The sequence below is a fragment of the Myotis brandtii genome, unplaced genomic scaffold, assembly GCF_000412655.1.
Source record: "Myotis brandtii unplaced genomic scaffold, ASM41265v1 scaffold57, whole genome shotgun sequence".
NCBI lineage: Eukaryota > Metazoa > Chordata > Mammalia > Chiroptera > Vespertilionidae > Myotis > Myotis brandtii.
The window spans coordinates 654045-670985 of record NW_005370133.1 but is presented as its reverse complement, the minus strand read 5'-3'; the positions used below and the strand labels follow the sequence as shown (position 1 = coordinate 670985).

General features: G+C 58.1%; 1 protein-coding gene across 4 annotated transcripts in view; it reads left to right on the top strand.

Moving 5' to 3' along the window:
* GLIS1 (GLIS family zinc finger 1) overlaps nt 1-16941 on the top strand; it is a 236541-nt gene that overhangs the window by 202794 nt on the left and 16806 nt on the right. For all 4 annotated transcript variants that reach the window (XM_005878649.2, XM_014549791.1, XM_014549790.1 and 1 more), the window contains 3 exons: nt 763-924; nt 8666-8776; nt 12280-12412. In XM_005878649.2, the coding sequence (XP_005878711.1) occupies nt 763-924; nt 8666-8776; nt 12280-12412 (406 nt within the window). The remainder of the gene's footprint in view (nt 1-762; nt 925-8665; nt 8777-12279; nt 12413-16941) is intronic.

Here is a 16941-nt window from a genome sequence, read left to right as displayed (position 1 = left end):
TTTCCAGGGAGAGTCAGGCTTGGGCAGTGGCTGTGGACCAGGGCAGCCTGGGGCCACAGTGGGTGCTGTGTTTGTTGCTCTCAGTCCACCCCACCCCCTCTCTGACCAGCGCCTCGGGTGTTGGTGCTGCACCCACTGCACGCCCACTGCCCAGCATGGGGCCTGGTATGTGGGGGGCATTGGACGGCTAAACGGCCAAACAATTAATCAAGGACACTGAATGTGCAATGTGGCCACTGTTCTGACAGTGGTCAGTGCCGTTGCTGCGCTCCGATGGATAGAACCCTTGACAGCCAGGGCCCTGCCCCTGGGCTCTCGAATCGCCCTGAGTGGTGGCCACAGTCTCACGTTTGCAGACAAGGAAATGAGGCACAGGAAGGTCAAGGGCTGTCAGACCGGGGGCTGTATGCGCTCCAAGGTGCCCTGCCATTCGGCCGTCCGGGCTGGCCTATGGTGGCAGCCATCGTTCCCAGGTGCCACTGGGGCAGGGATCCTTCCGGACCCACAGACGGAAAGACCACTGTCTTCTGCAGCCCAGAGGCCATGTCTAAGTCAGGGTGCCCTTTCTCTGGACCTACCAGGGCTTCCCAGATGGAGTCTGGGCCCTGAGCACGTCACGGGGAGCTAACCGGGGGCCTGGAGACCTCGGGCAGGACGGATGGGGTGTGAGGAGTGGGGAGGCAGAGGGTGCTGGGGGCATGTCCAGGTTGGGTGGGGGGCCCTCCGGGGCTGCAGAGCGCCCCTCACCAGCCTCTCCCACAGTTTGAAGGCTGCAGCAAGGCCTTCTCGCGGCTGGAGAACCTCAAGATCCACCTGCGGAGCCACACGGGCGAGAAGCCATACCTGTGCCAGCACCCGGGCTGTCAGAAGGCCTTCAGCAACTCCAGCGACCGCGCCAAGCACCAGCGCACCCACCTCGACACGGTAGGCCCGAGGGAGGCGGAAAGGGAAAGTGGGGGGACGTGCACACTCCCACACTTGTCTAATGCAGGCGGGAGCCTGGGCCTGCAGAAACCCCACTTTCATCCTGGAGCCCGACTGACATTTCAGGCAGGAAGACTCTTTGGGGAGAGAGGGAATCCTGTCATTAGAGGGTGTACTGGGTCCCTGGCCTCTGTCCACTAGTGACCTCCCATCTCACACTGTGACAACCCGAGGTTTCTCTGGACATTGCCAAGTGTCCTGGGGGGACGTGCACACTCCCACACTTGTCTAATGCAGGTGGGAGCCGGGGCCTGCAGAAACCCCACTTTCATCCTGAGCCCGACTGACATTTCAGGCAGGAGTACTCTTTGGGGAGAGAGGGAATCCTGTCATTAAAGGATGTACTGGGTCCCTGGCCTCTGTCCACAAGTGACCTCCCATCTCCCACTGTGACAACCCAAGGTTTCTCTGGACATTGCCAAGTGTCCCGGGGAGGAGATAGTAAAGTCTCCCTCAGGTGAGAACCACTGTGGGTTCTGCCGGGGCACCAGCGTCCTTGCACCTCCCGAGGGAGAGGCGGGCTCGCCATCCCACATCCTGTCGCCAGGCCTGAGTGATCTCAGCGCTAAGGAGCCAGCCCCGGTCACCAGCTGCCAGTGTGTGTGTGTGTGTGGGGCGGGGGGGTCTTCCTCAAGTGCATGTCTGACCTAGCTGGTTTGGCTCAAGGGATAGAGTGTCAGACTGAGGACTGAAGGGTCCTGGGTTCTATTCCAGTCAAGGGCACATGCCCAGGTTGCGGGCTCGATCCCCAGTTGAGGGCGTGCAGGAGGCAGCCAATCAATGATTCCCTCTCATCATTGATGTTTCTATCTCTCTATCCCTCTCCCTTCCTATCTGAAATCAATAATTAATTAATTAATTAATTAATTAATAACTCTACCATTTAGTGAGGGGGGTAGCCTCAGCCTCCTTGTCTATCAAATGAAATTATAATTGTATCAGCTGGAGAGAATTAAATGGGAAAACGTAATCACAGTTGGATCCCCTTCTCCCTGGAAGGCTTCTATCCCTTCCATGAGGTTGGATTCAGGTTCACATCACTGAGACGACACCAGGGTGAACAGGCAATAGACTGAAAGGCAGGGACCCTTGTCTGCTGTCAAATATCATGGATCTTGATAGAGTCACTTCACTTCTCTGGGTGTTTTGACTTCCTCATCTTAAAAATGAAAAGCCTCAACTGGATGGCTCTATTGTCCCTGTCCTCTTTCAATTTTTATTCTCCTACCCACTGAGAACAGTTCTGAATAACTGAATGTTTTATTTACTTGGCAAATAATATAAGTACCACAGATGAATTATAAATGTCTAAGAAAGAGATGTTGTTCATCAACAGTGCCTTGGTCTTAGAATCAGAACTGCAGTGTGCATAATGTACTCTTGCTTTGACAACTCAGATGGCACTTTAGGACTTGGTAGTGTCAGAAGTTTGTCACTAGAGACACAAACCAACACTGAACCACAGGATTAGAGAACATAATCACCAGCAACTGATAAGGGGTTAATATCCAAAATATATAAAGAACTCATACAATTCAACACCAAAAACACAAACAATCCAACTAAAAAATGGGCAAAGGACCTGAATAGACACTTCTCCAAAAAAGACATACAGATGGCCAATAGACATAAGAAAAGATGCTCAATGTCACTAATCATCAGATAAATGCAAATGAAAACCACACTGGAATATTACCTCATGCCTATCAGAATGGCTAACATCAATAAATCAACAAACAAGTGTTGGCAAGGATGTAGAAAAAAAGGAGACCCTTATGCACTCTTGGTGGGAATGCAGATTGGTGCAGCCACTGTGGAAAACAGTGTGGAGGTTCCCAAAAATATTAAAAATGTAACTGCCTTCGGACCCAGCAATTCCACTTCTGGGTATATATCTGAAGAAACCCCAAACACTAATTAGAAAGATTATATGCACCCCTATGTTCACTGCAGTGTTGTTTATTGTAAACAGCCAAGCTATGGAAGCCATCCAAGTGCCCATCAATAGATGAATGGATAAAAAAGTGGTGGTACACATATACAATGGAATATTACTCGGCCATAAAAAGGAAATAAATCTTACCATTTGTGAGAGCATGGATGGACCTGGAGGGTAATAAGTCAGGCAGAGAAAGAAAAACATCATATGATCTCACTTATATGTGAAACCTTTAAAACAATATAAGTGAACAAACAAAACAGAAACAGACTCATAGATACAGAGAATAGACTGATAGTTGCTACAGGGGGTAGGGGTTGGGGGACTGGGTGAAAAAGGTGAAGGGATTGAGAAGTATAGACTGGTAGTCATAGGGATGTAAAGTACAGCAAAGGAAATATAGATAATAATAGTGTAATAGCTCTGTATGGTGCCATTCCTTACTTGCAGTAAATGGCTTGGTGTCACTGTGCAACACATTGCCATCAACCAGAACACGTTTTCTGCTTATGTCTCCCACCACAAATTTAATGCCTTTTCCATCTTAACTGAGCACTTATCATACACTGGGACTGCGACTTTTGCCTTTGAGGTGGGAAAACAAACACTCACACAAATTCCTTTTCCTTCTTATCAATTTCATGGATAGAAATTGGCACATCCGAATTTCCAGCATCACTACTTTTGTGCTCTGGGACCATTATTAAGTAAAATAAGTGTTACTGGAACCCAAGCACTGTGATACATGTCAGCCAATCTGATAACCAAGACGGCTACTGAATAACTAAGGGGTGGGAAATGCACTATCCAGCAAGGATACGCCGAACAAAGGGATAATTCACATCCGAGTGGGATGGAGAACAATGGCATGAGATTTCATTAAGCTACTCAGAATAGTGTCAATTTAAACTGTATGCATTGTTTATTTCTGGAACTTTCCACTTAATATTTTTGGACCGCAGTTGACCGGGGATCACTAAAACCACAGAACGTGAAACTGTGGATGAGGGAGGACTGCTGTATAAAATGGAAAAATTATACCAGAAAGCCATACCTGTGCCAGCACCCGGGCTGTCAGAAGGCCTTCAGCAACTCCAGCGACCGCGCCAAGCACCAGCGCACCCACCTCGACACGGTAGGCCCGAGGGAGGCGGAAAGGGAAAGTGGGGGGACGTGCACACTCCCACACTTGTCTAATGCAGGCGGGAGCCTGGGCCTGCAGAAACCCCACTTTCATCCTGGAGCCCGACTGACATTTCAGGCAGGAAGACTCTTTGGGGAGAGAGGGAATCCTGTCATTAGAGGGTGTACTGGGTCCCTGGCCTCTGTCCACTAGTGACCTCCCATCTCACACTGTGACAACCCGAGGTTTCTCTGGACATTGCCAAGTGTCCCGGGGAGGAGATAGTAAAGTCTCCCTCAGGTGAGAACCACTGTGGGTTCTGCCGGGGCACCAGCGTCCTTGCACCTCCCGAGGGAGAGGCGGGCTCGCCATCCCACATCCTGTCGCCAGGCCTGAGTGATCAGCCACCCCCAGAGCAGGCCCTCCCTGCTCTTCCCACCCCACTCCCTCTGTGGAGACAGGCTGTTCTTCACCCCTGAGCCTAGTGGGTGAGGAGTTGGGGTGAGCAGGGCCCAAGACTCCGGCCCCTGGAATAGTGACCTGGCCGAGGTGCCTATCCGTCACCTCCTTTCCCTTGTTTGTGCCAGACAGTGAGGTGATCTGCAGCTTCTCAGAGGGCCGTCCGAGGGTGTGCTCTGTGCGCACAGCGCTCGGCGGTTACGAGAGCACTCCCTACGGCCTCCCGTGATGGCACTGAAGGCCACTCAGGGGTCTCTACCCCGTTTCCCAGGTGAGGGAAGCGGGGCTCTGGGAGCTGCAGTGCCTGCTCAGCTGGAACGCGGCAGAGCTGACTCGGGGGTGGGCCTCATATAGTCTCACAAGGCCTGGGAGGACCCCAGCCCTGCAGGCCGCAGAAGGTGGGTCTGCAGCCAGAGTCCACGTCGGGGCCCCCTGCCGGTGTCCCTGCTCTTCATGCACATGTTCGGGGAGCTCTGCAGGTGGGGGACCGGGAGACCTGAGTAGCCGTCCACCTCAGCCTGTCCAGGGCACAGGCATGCAGATGAGGAAACAGAGGCCCAAGGGCAGCCGGCCCCTCCAGGGTAAGCTGGAGGCCATGAAACGGCAGGGGTCAGAGCGGGGGCGGGGGGTGGTGGTAGGGGGCCTTTTGGTCCAAGCCCTTTCTTCTATTGCTGGGAAAACCAGGACCCAAAAAAGATGGGGGGTGGCAGAAAATAGCAGGGTCATGTTTGGGTCCAGGTGAGCCCAGGCAGCATGTCCTACACATCTCCCCTCAGCCCCCATATCACACAAACCTTCCCCCACAAGGTGGGCTCCATTATCCCCATTTTGCAAAGAAACAGAGACTCAGGGAGATGAAGGCATTGACCGTCACTCAGCGGCTAAGTGGCAGAGCTGGGGTGCAGCCGGGCCTCTCTTACTCCAAGCCCAGGGCCCTTGTTAGGGAAGCAGGGGTGCCTTGTGGAGCTGAGCAGACAGGACGAGGGTAGGAAGAGCCCTGTCCTCAACCTGAACCCGACCCCCACCACCTCCCTCTCAGGCTGCACTGACACAGGCTGTGTTGGGGGCATGTAGGGAGGTGGGGTGCTAGCAAAACCCCTGCTGTCATTACCTTCTTGTATGCCTAGCCCTTGCCCTTGGGGCCCAGCCCAGACCCCTGGTTACATCTCCCAGAGGCCACAGGCAGTCCCAGTAGCACCAGGCCTCTCTGCACCCCTTCTCCCAGGCCTGGCAGTCCCTCCAGGGCTCTCGGGGTCACCCACCCTGACTTACCCCCTTCCTCCCTCCCCCTGCACTGCATTTCCTGGACCCAGCCCTGAAGCAACAGGCCTCTGGCCCACACTAGGCGTGTGAACAGCTCGGGGCTAGGTCAGGTCAGGCCCCGAAGGAGCCGTTATCTCAGCCTTCATTGCCCCAGAGCGTCCTGGGGAAGCCCTGGAGGTACAGCCGCCAAGCCTGCCCCTGCCTGCGCCCATCCCCACGTCAACATCGCGAGCAGCTCTGCGGGGCGAGGCTGCTTCCCCAGCACGCAGAGGGTCAGCCCCGTGGAGTCTGGGTCTTCTCTCCAGAGGAAACCCGGTCCTGTCCCCACCTCCCCTCTGGCACCAGAGAGCATGGATTCTCTCCGTGGGCAGGAAAGTGGTGGGACAGCCCGGAGAGGACCAGCCTGGGTCCTCACCCTGGCCCTCCACCTGCCCCCAGGGGCCCAAGGAATGCCGCCTCTCCTCTCTGGGCTGTGTCCTCAAACACCAGCCTTGCCAGAGAGGGATGGGAATCGACGGCAGTGACGGGTGTTTAGCCTGATGCACCGTCCGCGCTGCAAATACGAGTCCCTCCTTTCCTGCCCTATGACGCCCTGACAGAATGCGGGCCAAACCCGGCTGTGTCCCAGGCACCCAGAGTAGGTTCAGTTCTTGACTGCACAGACTCCCTAAATAAACCACTGTTCTACTCTGGCCTCAGTTTCCCCATCAGCAAGATGGGGCTGATCACCTCCTTTGCCCACTTCTCTGGACCGTTCAGGGCGGCGGATCGAGAGGCAGCAAAGCCTCAGCCTCGGTTTCCTCATCTGCAAAGTGGAGAGGCTTCTCCAGGGTGGGTGTGAGCCTGGGCGAGCAGGGACAGCAGGTGCTCACAGGGCCTGCAGGGCGGGGCGCTCGCACCAGAGCACTGTGGAGCTCAGACAGAAGGCCTGTGAGCTGCGGGGCTCCTCCTCACAGCTGGACCCCGAGAGCCCGCATGAGGACCCAGGCTTTGGGCCTCGGCAGGGGTTCCAGGCCTGGGACTTGGCTGCTGCGGGGGCACGGGCAGGGTTTCCTGAGGGCGCCTGGGGGAGCTGGGCCGGAGGAATGTTCTGCACACGTCAGGCCCTGGAAAAACAAACGCAGAGATGGGCCTGGTGCCCTTTCCGGCAAGTGTGCTGCACGCGGAGCTCTGTTTGTTTGCTTTTTGACAAAAGCGTGTGGATTTGTATCAGCATCCCCAAGGGACAGGGCCTAGAGCCGGGCAGAGCAGAGAGCAAGAGAGAGAGAGAGGCTCGGGATGGGCTGAGGCCCGTGAGAGAGGGGCTGTGTGTGTGTCTGTGCATATGTCGGGGTGGGGGTCAGGCCTGTGGAGCGGGGCCCTGTGTCTGTCTGCATGTGCATGTATGCCTGCGTCTCTGTGAGGCTGGTGGGGGGGCAGGTCTGAGGAGGACTGTCTCCCACCCGCCCCATACCTTCCTTGCAGCAAGGCAAGCCGCTCACTGCCCTGTCTCTCTTTTTGCTCTCCTCCGTTTCTTTAACTGGCAACTCTCCGTGGCAGCACCAAGGTATGGTTGTCTCTTTCTGCTTTCCTCTCCCCACGAGGTGGGTCCGAGGCCGACCAACCTCACCAGGGTCCAGAGGGCCGGGTTACCTTGTGGTTTGGCGGGCACAGCAATCCCTGATACTTAATCCACCTCTTGCAAACATTCTCCTGACCCTCTACCACCACTGGAGGCCAGAGGGCCCTGAGAAATCAGAGCCACTGAATGTGTAAAAAAGGGAAGCCCGGGGGAGTTCGAGCCCAGTAGCTGCTGGAGTCTCCGAGCAGGGTGCTGTGGAAGCCCCTTGGGAGAGCCCAGAATCCAGTGATGCCCACAGAACCCGGCCCTGGGTCAGTCCTGGGGCCTGAGAGGAACCAGGGACCCTCCCTGAGAAGGAGGCTGGACAAGCCCAGCAGCGCAGGTGGACGGTGCTTCCGTGGGAAGCTCGAGAGGTGGAGGTAGAAGGAGAGTCGAGGTGGGCTCGGAGGGGAGGTGATGAGAGCCAGAGGCAGCGGCAGGAGGAGGAGTGAAGACTTAAGCAGGGCCCAAGTGACAAAGGGTCTTCGTTGGCCAGCGATGGGCTCTGTCCAAGGGCACCAGGGCCATCATGGAGGGTTTGGAAGAGCATGGCCAGCTCTGTGAACCAAGGGAGGCAGTGGGCATGGATTTGTTCAAGGAGAGCGATGGAGCCCCGAGGGTAAGGGGCACAGATGCTCAGCCGCCCCAGGTCTGTGTCGGAGACCCACTTCCCTCCTGGCTTCCCATGATTGTCGGGGAAGGACCAGAGAGCAGTCTGGGGACTCTGGCGCCACTGCCAGGGGTGGTCAGCTGCTCCCAGCCAGGGGTCCTGCCATACCCGAGTCTGACCCCATGACCATGCGCCTTGCCCCATGCTGTCCCTCTCTGTTCCCCTCTCCCCCTCCCCCTGCTCCTTCTCCTCATCCTCTTCCTCCTCTTCTCCAAGGCAGCCACCACACTTCACTCCATGTGCACTTGCTGCCTCTCTGCAGCTCTGGGCTGTGAAGGGTGTTCTTCCTCTGAGCCAGGGTAGAGCGGGGAGAACCCTCCGTGGGCCCCTTCTGCAGAGGAGGAAAGTGAGACTCAGAGAGGAGAGGCAACTGACCTGAGGTCCCAGCGTGCGGGTGGCTTTGAGACACAGACCCCCCCCTTCACTACCAGGCCAGGCACCTTCCCCACAACCCTGAGCAGGGCTGGCTCAGTCAGACCCCTTCGGGCCAGGGGCATGGAGGGAGGGACGGCATGAGCTTGCAGCCTGCCCCTCGCCAGTCATCCTCCCCACCGCAGGTCACACAGCAGGACCTGGGGCCCGGCAGGTGGCCCCTCACTCACCCACCTCTGCTCTCTGATGTTGCAGAAGCCATACGCCTGTCAGATCCCTGGCTGCTCCAAGCGCTACACGGACCCCAGCTCCCTCCGCAAGCACGTGAAGGCCCATTCGGCCAAAGAGCAGCAGGTGCGTAAGAAGGTAAGCCGGCCTCTGTTCCAGGCCCAGCTCTGCAGACACCCCCGCTGGCCTCCCGCCCCATGTCCAGCCTCACGCCAGGAGCCCACACTCCTTGTGTGCATTTGCCCTTCCACTCACCAAGGATGCTGCTGTCCAGGCCCAGCTCTGCAGACACCCCCGCTGGCCTCCCAGCCCCATGTCCAGCCTCACGCCAGGAGCCCACTCCTTGTGTGCATTCGCCCTTCCACTCACTAAGGATGCTGCTGTCCATTGTCCATCATCTGCCTCATACCCCTCCTCAACCCCCGCCAGCCAGCCAGACCGCCCAACTCCTCTTTCATCCCTCTGCCCACTCACTGTGGCTCACCTATTAAACGTTTGACGTCAGGCACTGTGTAGGGCTCGAAGATGCAAAAATGGAAAACCATGGTCCCCATCTTTAATGGGGACCTGGTGGGTGACAGACACACATAGAGTGAATTCAGTATAATTCAACAAAACCTGCAGAAGAGGTATGCAGAGAACAGTCAGGGCACAGAGAAGCGGGCCGTAGCCTGTCAGGGTGGGAACAGGAGGGTCTCAGAAGAAATCACACCAGGAGCAGGGGTGTGAGATCGGAGCCAGCCTGCCGGGCTCTCCCACTACCCTGTGGCCTGGGGCACGTTTCTTAGTACCTTCCTTCTTCATGCTGCTCAGCTGTCCAGTCAGGCAACTCTCAGAAGAAATCACACCAGGAGCAGGGGTGTGAGATCCGGAGCCAGCCTGCCGGGCTCACCCACTACCCTGTGGCCTGGGGCACGTTTCTTAGTACTTTCCTTCTTCATGCTGCTCAGCTGTTCAGTCAGGCAACCGAGAACTTCTTCCCAGGGTTGTCACGAGGCCTAAATAAATGCATGTGGAGGGTTTAGAACAGCACTGGGCAGAGGAGCACCAGTGTCAGACTTTGAGGGGCAGCAGGGAGGGTGGTGCCCCTGACCAGGACAGAGAGTCTAGGAAGGAAGCAGGTTTGCAGGAGGAAGCAGCGGGTTCTGTTTGGGACAGGAGTGTGCGAGCTGCCGAGGGGCCCAGTACAGCGGAAGGGATGGGGCTGCGACTTGGGGCAGAACCGACTGGCTGGGTTTTACCCATACTGTGTAGGACCACTGGGGCATGGGATGGCCACACCTGAGAGCCAGGAGGGTATGCGGCGAAGAGAAACATCAGGGCCCAATCCGGGGTGTCGGCGTGACAGAGCGGGAAGAGCCCATTCATTCGCTCAGGGATTTATGGAGCACCCTTGTCTTCCAAGCGCTGTTCTCAGAGTTATGGGTACAGCCATGGATAAAGCAGAGACAGGGCTGGAGGCTGGAGAAAGCAGACGCTTTAGTCACGGGCTGGGGGTGCCGACAGTGGGTGCTGGGTGGAGCAAGCCGTGGGAAAGACAGTCGTGGGGAGACAGCGGGCTTGAGACTTTGGTCTTCATCCTGCAGGCAGCGGGGCCAGGAAGCGGGAGAGCAGACGGGACATGGTCAAAGCAGGCGCCTTCAGCTCGGGGGTAAAAACACCACATCCCGGGAATGGAGGGCGACTTAAACTCAGCCCCGTGTCTGGTGCTTCTCAGACTGTGTCTCATGTAGGCCTGGGAAGTGGGCACTATTTTTCCCATTTTAGAGATGTAGAAACTGAGGCTCAGAGAGTTCACAAATCTGCCCAGGTTGTGCAGCATGGGAGTGACGGAGCCAGGGTCCCATGCCAGACCCAGCATCTCCAGGGCCTGAGCTCTCTCGACCCCTCTCATGGGAGGGGCCTGAGTGGGGACAAGGACTAGCCCAGGCTCCATGCCAGGGTTGTCTGTCCCCGGCGGCCTGGTGCCCGAGGACCCGAATCCTGCCCTGGTTTTCCCAGGCCCCATGCTTGGCTCACGCTGAGCCCCAGGGACCTGGAGCCTCGAGCTGCAAACCTCCCAACAATAAGCATCCATTAGAGCCATCGGGGATGATGTATCTTTCTGGGTAAGGCGACCCTTGTATTATGACAGCTCCTTGGCAGCCCCGCTGCGTTTCAGAGAGAATTAGAAATGCTTTTCTCCCTTAATTCTCCTCTCCTGCTGCTCCTAATCCGATCGACATTGCGGTCTGCAAGGCATGCTTGGGCCCTCTTTTGCCAGAAACTTAATTTACATGGAAAACAGCTGCTGGGTCAAGGAGCTGAGAGCCCATTGGGAGGCTGGGCATGCCTTCCCCAAACCTGGGTGCTGGCCCTTCTGGCTGAGAGGGTGGGAAAACCCTCGGGGCTGACTCTCAGCCACAGGGCGACAGGAGGCACGGCTCTCGCTTTCTTTGGGTCGGGTTTGTCCCCAGTAAAATGAGGATTTGGACAAGTCAGTCTTCAGGGTTCTCAGAGTCAGGCCTTGGGATTTCCCTGGGAGAAGGGACCCTTCCCATCCAGGTGCACGCCCACGCCTCACCCAGTGTCCCTAGGGCCCCAGTCAGCCCCGCCCCTCCCCACCTGGCCCCATCTGGAGAGGTGCCAGGCTCTAGTCTGTCTTTAAGGGACAGCTGAGGGTTGTTGGCCAAAGATGTGCCAGCCCAGCCTTGCTCTGAGGCAATGACCTCAGGGCCATATATGGGTCGAGTGCCCACTGTGGGACCCTGTGAGACTCAGCCAGCTGCAGTCAGCGAGCCCTTCACACAGCACATACAGCAGGTGTGCTTGCACCGTCATTTGCTGGTCCTCACAGCAGCCGGGGTGAGGGGATTATTGTTGCTACAGGCAGGGGAGGGGAGAGCCAGAGAGGCATTTGCCCAGTGTCACACAGGGAAGAAGAGGCGATGGAGGAGGGTTTGAACCCAGTCCTCTGTCCCTAGCCCTGGACTATTTCCGCTGCATCTATACTAAGAAAAAAGAAAGATGGTGGGGGTGGGATAGGCAGGAGGGAAATGCTCTATGTACTCTATTTCACTCCCACTCCATCCCTTCACGCTGTGGCAGCTACGGGAACGTGCCCATGGGAGGCCCCAGCTGCACTGTTGACACCCATCTAATGTTGGTGCTGAGGCAAGACCCCTTCCCATGACCCGTCTAGGAAGCTCCCACCAACCTCCTTTCCCTTCCTGCCCTTGGGGTCAGACTTGTAAGGTGGTCTGATCTCTCCCAGCCTGCCCAGCTCTCACGTAAACATTCCCCATTAAAATCCTTGCCTGGTCAACCTCGTCGTAGCATCTGCTTCTCACGCCTGAACTAACACAACCTTCCGAGGGACACAATTAGCTCCATTTTACAAATGAGGAAACTGAGGCACAGTGAGGTGAAGGGTCTTGCCCTGAGGCCACCATCCTTCCTGCCCTGTCCCCTAAAGCAAGGTTGCTGGGGGCCAGCTGTCTCGTGCCAACACCCTCTCTCCCTATGCTTGCTGAAACTGAGGCACAGTGAGGTGAAGGGTCTTGCCCTGGGGCCACCATCCTTCCTGCCCTGTCCCCTAAAGCGAGGTGGCTGGGGCCAGCTGTCTCGTGCCAACACCCTCTCTCCCTGTGCTTGCTCCCCAGCTGCACGCGGGCCCTGATACTGAGGCCGACGTCCTGACCGAGTGTCTGGCCCTGCAGCAGCTCCACGCGTCCACACAGCTGGCTGCCAGCGACGGGAAGGGTGGCCGAGCCTTGGGCCAGGAGCTGCTCCCAGGTATGCGTGCTGGGCGGCAGGGCCAGGCTGACAGCCTGCAGGCCTTCACTGCCACCCAGCCCCGCAGGAGGACAGCGGTGCTCTGTGTCCCCCGGGGGCGATATAGGCATGACTTGCTGAGGGAGACCCTCCTTCACACTCATCTGTGACTCCCATTCCCAGGGGATGGAGCCAGGTCCTCTCAGCCCCGCCTCAGAGGCCTCGCGGCCTAGGCGCTCCTGGCGCCTCCTGACCCACCCTTGGCACGCTGGACGCAGTTTCCTGAACACCCTGCGCTCCCTCTTTCCTCAGAGCCCTGTGCACACTTCACCAGCCTCCTCTCCACCCAGGCAGCCCCTGCCCTTCCTTTAGGACCCGCCTCAGTCGGGCCCGTGCACTCCCCAGCGGGACTCTGTGCTCAGAGGAGAGAACCGAGGCTGTGCGAGGTGGGCGACGTGGCCGGAATCACTCGGCTCACTCTAAACTCTGTCCAGAGATGCCCCCAAACCCCTGGGCCCCTAAAGGCTCCCCCAGCCAGACTCAGAGCCTCCGGTCCCCCAAGGCAGCCTGCATGTCCCTCCCCACGGCCCCCAGCCATGGGCAGGTCTCGCCCGGCAGGGACTCCAGCCCAGACAGGGCAGAGTGGCCTGTGGCTTCCAGCTGACAAGGTGCGCTCTCCCCTCCACTCCCCCCAAGAAACCACAGGATCAGAGCAGCAAGCTCTTCCCACCCTCTGGGATTTCTTGAATTACTCTAACCGTTTTAAACATTTTTTATTTTCCAATTTTTTATTCTTTCCTCTTAGCATTGAAGTAGCAGCAGATTTCAAACCATCAGAGCACTTAGTGTGTGTGCAGGCAGCCCACAGGGCGGGGACAGCTCAGGGGGGGACAGCTCACGGGGACAGCTCAGGGTGGGTCCCTCCCTCCTAAACATTTTTTATTTTCCAATTTTTTATTCTTTCCTCTCAGCATTGAAGTAGCAGCAGATTTCAAACCGTCAGAGCACTTACTGTGTGTGCAGGCAGCCCACAGGGCGGGGACAGCACAGGGCAGGGACAGCTCACGGGGACAGCTCAGGGTGGGTCCCACCCTCCTCCCCCTGCCCGGGCTGCTTCTCACAGGGTCAGGGTTGCTAAAACAGCAGGACAAGAAGGGACAGTAGGGGGTGACCCAGCCCAGGGATGAAGGCTTACATCTCCAGTGCCAGCTCCCTACAGCGGGCAATGACTGCGGGAAGCTCAGTGTTGAGAGGGTTCTGAGGCTCAGCAGGAAAGAGGGCTGTGGCTGAGGAGCGGTAGCTTCCTGCAGCCCCATCGTTTTCACCCTGGGAGCACTCAGGCCATCGGAGACCTTAGCAGGCCCAGATGGGAAGCTGCTGCTCCCGGAGGCCAGCCCAGGGCCAGCAGTGACCGTCTCTCGAGCACTTGGCTGCTCCAGTCACTTTGCAGACGTCCTCCCGTTCAGTCCCCAGTGGGCCCATGATGCAGCTGAGAACAAGGTCACTGAGGGGCGCCACAGAGGAGCAGCACTGGGTGGCAGCAGCTGCCCAGGCCCGTCTGACAGCAAGTGAGCGTGCCTTCCCTGCCTGGGGCTGCAGGTCCCCCCACAGACCTGCTGTGATGACAAATGTGATCGCTTTTACAAACCCAACATGACTGACCATTTTATCATCGTCATTATTATCATTGTGGCTCACGGCGAATGAGAAACTATTTACTTATCCATCTCAGAGTAATGCACAGCCAGCATTTGCTGAGTCTGTGCAGGAGCTGTTCCAGGTACCACACACGCAAGGGTTAACCTACATCAACCTCAACGAGCACATGCTTCTTACAGCCTGAAGTGCGTTTGGGGAGAGGCCTGGCAAGCCCTGGCATCCCCACTCTCCCTGCCCATCACCATGCGCTTTCCTCTCCGGGTGAGGAAACAGCGCTTGTGAGGCCGAGCCACTTTTTGCTGAGGTCCCACTGCCAGCAAATGGCAGAGGCTGGGACGTAGGCCATCTGGTTGCAGGCTGTGCCCTTAACCAGACAGTCTGCCGCTTCGCCACACCTTGCCAAACTGAGCACCTAGTGTGTGCCAGGCCCCCTGCTGGTCCCTGACCTCGAGCAGCTTCTCGGGCAGCAGGGAGGGAGGGACCAGCCCGGCAAACCCAGGAGTCCTGGTCTCCTAAGCTCCGGCCCTGGGTTCTGCTGCGGCGCCCGGCAGATGCCTGAAGCACAGTTGGGAACAGATGTTAGGGCCAGAGGTTAAGCACTCACGGCTGATGATTGATGACGCTGATTTACAGCCTGAAGTGGTGCGTTTTGGGGAGAGGCCTGGCAGGCCCCATGGCGTCCCCACTCTCCCTGCCCATCACGAGGTGGGGATCCCCTCATTCCCACCCACTGTCTGTTCACATGTTCAACATGCCTCATTCAGGAGCTCGTCCTCAGGAGGCGGGGCCACCAGGAACCTGGACCGAGGCCGGCAAAGGCTGGGGAAAGCAGGGGTCGTGTCAAGCAGTGCTCGGATGGAAGAGTCCCGAAGGGGGGTGAAGGCGAGGGAGGCGCTGGGGAGGGGGACATTGAATTTTCATTGTCTGACTATTGGAAGCTCCTGCGAGCTTGTCCCTCATCAGGAAGGACTGCAGCCTTCACGGGAAACCTTGGCGGCTTCGCTGGCAGGCTCTTTAGCAGACCCGGGCAGTGAGGACGTGAGAAGCATGAGGTCACCATGGCTGAGGGAGAGGGTGCAGGATTTATCAGGATTCTAGGCCTTCCAAGCTTTCAGGCCCCCAAATTGGTTCAAGATGGCAGCAAGAGTGGTGAGCGGAGCAGGGCCAAGCCAGCTCCATCCGCTGAATCCCCTCCAGGGCCTTCCTGGCCGAGCTGGGGAAGGAGGTGGGCAAGGGAGGCCATGGGTGGGTGGGTGGCATCGCTGCCACGGGAGCAGTGGTCCCTCAGACGGGCAGGGGTAAGGTAAGGACAGGGGCCAAGAGGCAGAGGGCCCTCAGGAACCCATTCGGAGCCGGGCCTCAGCCAGCCCACAGTGCAGCCTGGACCAGAGGCATCCCCGCCAGAACCTGAGCTGCAGCCAGGCATTGCCTGCCCCTGGCTTTAAATGGACTTCCTTTTGCTATCACCTGGGAGACCTGGTGAGCAGTATCCAGCCTGCTCACCCATCCGTGGCCCCCAGGCCAGCCTGCCGTCAGCTAGCACAGCGTCCTCTCTTTGGAACGCCTCACACCGGACATCCGGGTTCTGCTCCCACATCTCCGGGATGATGGGTAGTTCACTTTCCCAAAGGTAGTCCATTGCCTCATAGCAGCTTGGCCCGTAGAAGGTACGGCCACGCCCTGAGCTACAGTCTGCTTCTCTCCAGTCCAGGAGCCCTGTTCTGCTGCTGGGGCTACAGATACACAGAGCAAGTGCCTTCTCTCCCAGAATAGCTGGAGGTTGGAGGCAGCCGCTCCACACTGTCCTCCTGTCCCAATAGACACACACACACACACACACACACACACACACACACACACACACACACGTGTGGGCAGGCCCTGCGCCACCAGCCCCAGCCCTGGGGAAGCTCCGTGAGGAGGGGTCAGGACAGGCCTGCAGAGATTGACCACACAGACATGTGCTTGAGGGAAGGAGGAGAAGGCCCGGAGGAGAGCCCAGTGCGGTGGGGGAGGCTGGCCGGAAGGCTTCCTGGAGGTGATGCTCAGCCGGGCCTCCAGGTTACGTAGGAGCTGGCTGAGTGGAGAGGTTGGGGGAAGGAGCAGCAGGAGCGAAGGCCACGCGTGGTGAGAGCCTGGTGTGTCCTGGGACACGGATCTTCGTGGGCTGACAGGCTCGGGAGAGAGGTCACGGGGTGGCGGACACTGTGATGGGTGCTGAGCAGTGAGTGGTCAGGTCTGGGGATGAGAAGGCGAGGCCTGCAGCGTGAGCCTGGGTGCCGGAGCAGCATCGGGGGTGGGTGATAGCAGTCTGAGCGGGGCTGTGGGTGGGAGGAAGAAGCGCCGGAGGCATCAGTGACCTAGAAGAAGCAGGATTTAGGGCAACTCTGGCTGGTGGAAAGAAGGGGGGCCATCGGAGGAGCCCCCAAGGGGCAGAGGTGCCGCACATGGAGCCAGGGCACGGACAGCCACAGGGAGGCAGCCTGACAGGGCCCGAGGGGCACCCAGAAAAGCAAGCCCTGCCGGAGCCTGAGTTCTTCTCTGTGAAGGGAGCCTTCGGTCCCTCCTGGGGGAAGGGCGAGACCCCTGCATGTGCTGACACCGTATGTGTCACCCAGCACAGCGTCCAGGACACCAGCCCCACCCCCGGCGCGGGCCACCTGCTCACCCACCAGCCAGCCCCAAGCATCTCCAGCCAAAGCAAAATAAACCGGAGGCTCTCCTTAATTCTGCAGTGCCGTTCATCTCTGGGCACGTGCGCTCTGCTCTGCCTCATCCGTCACCTGCTTGCCGCCTGCCCGCGTAAGTGCCCGTCAGGAATTCCTGCAATGGAGGCAGAGTGATGACAAGCCCGAGACGGACCCCCGGCTCGCTCGCCCACCCGTGCCTGC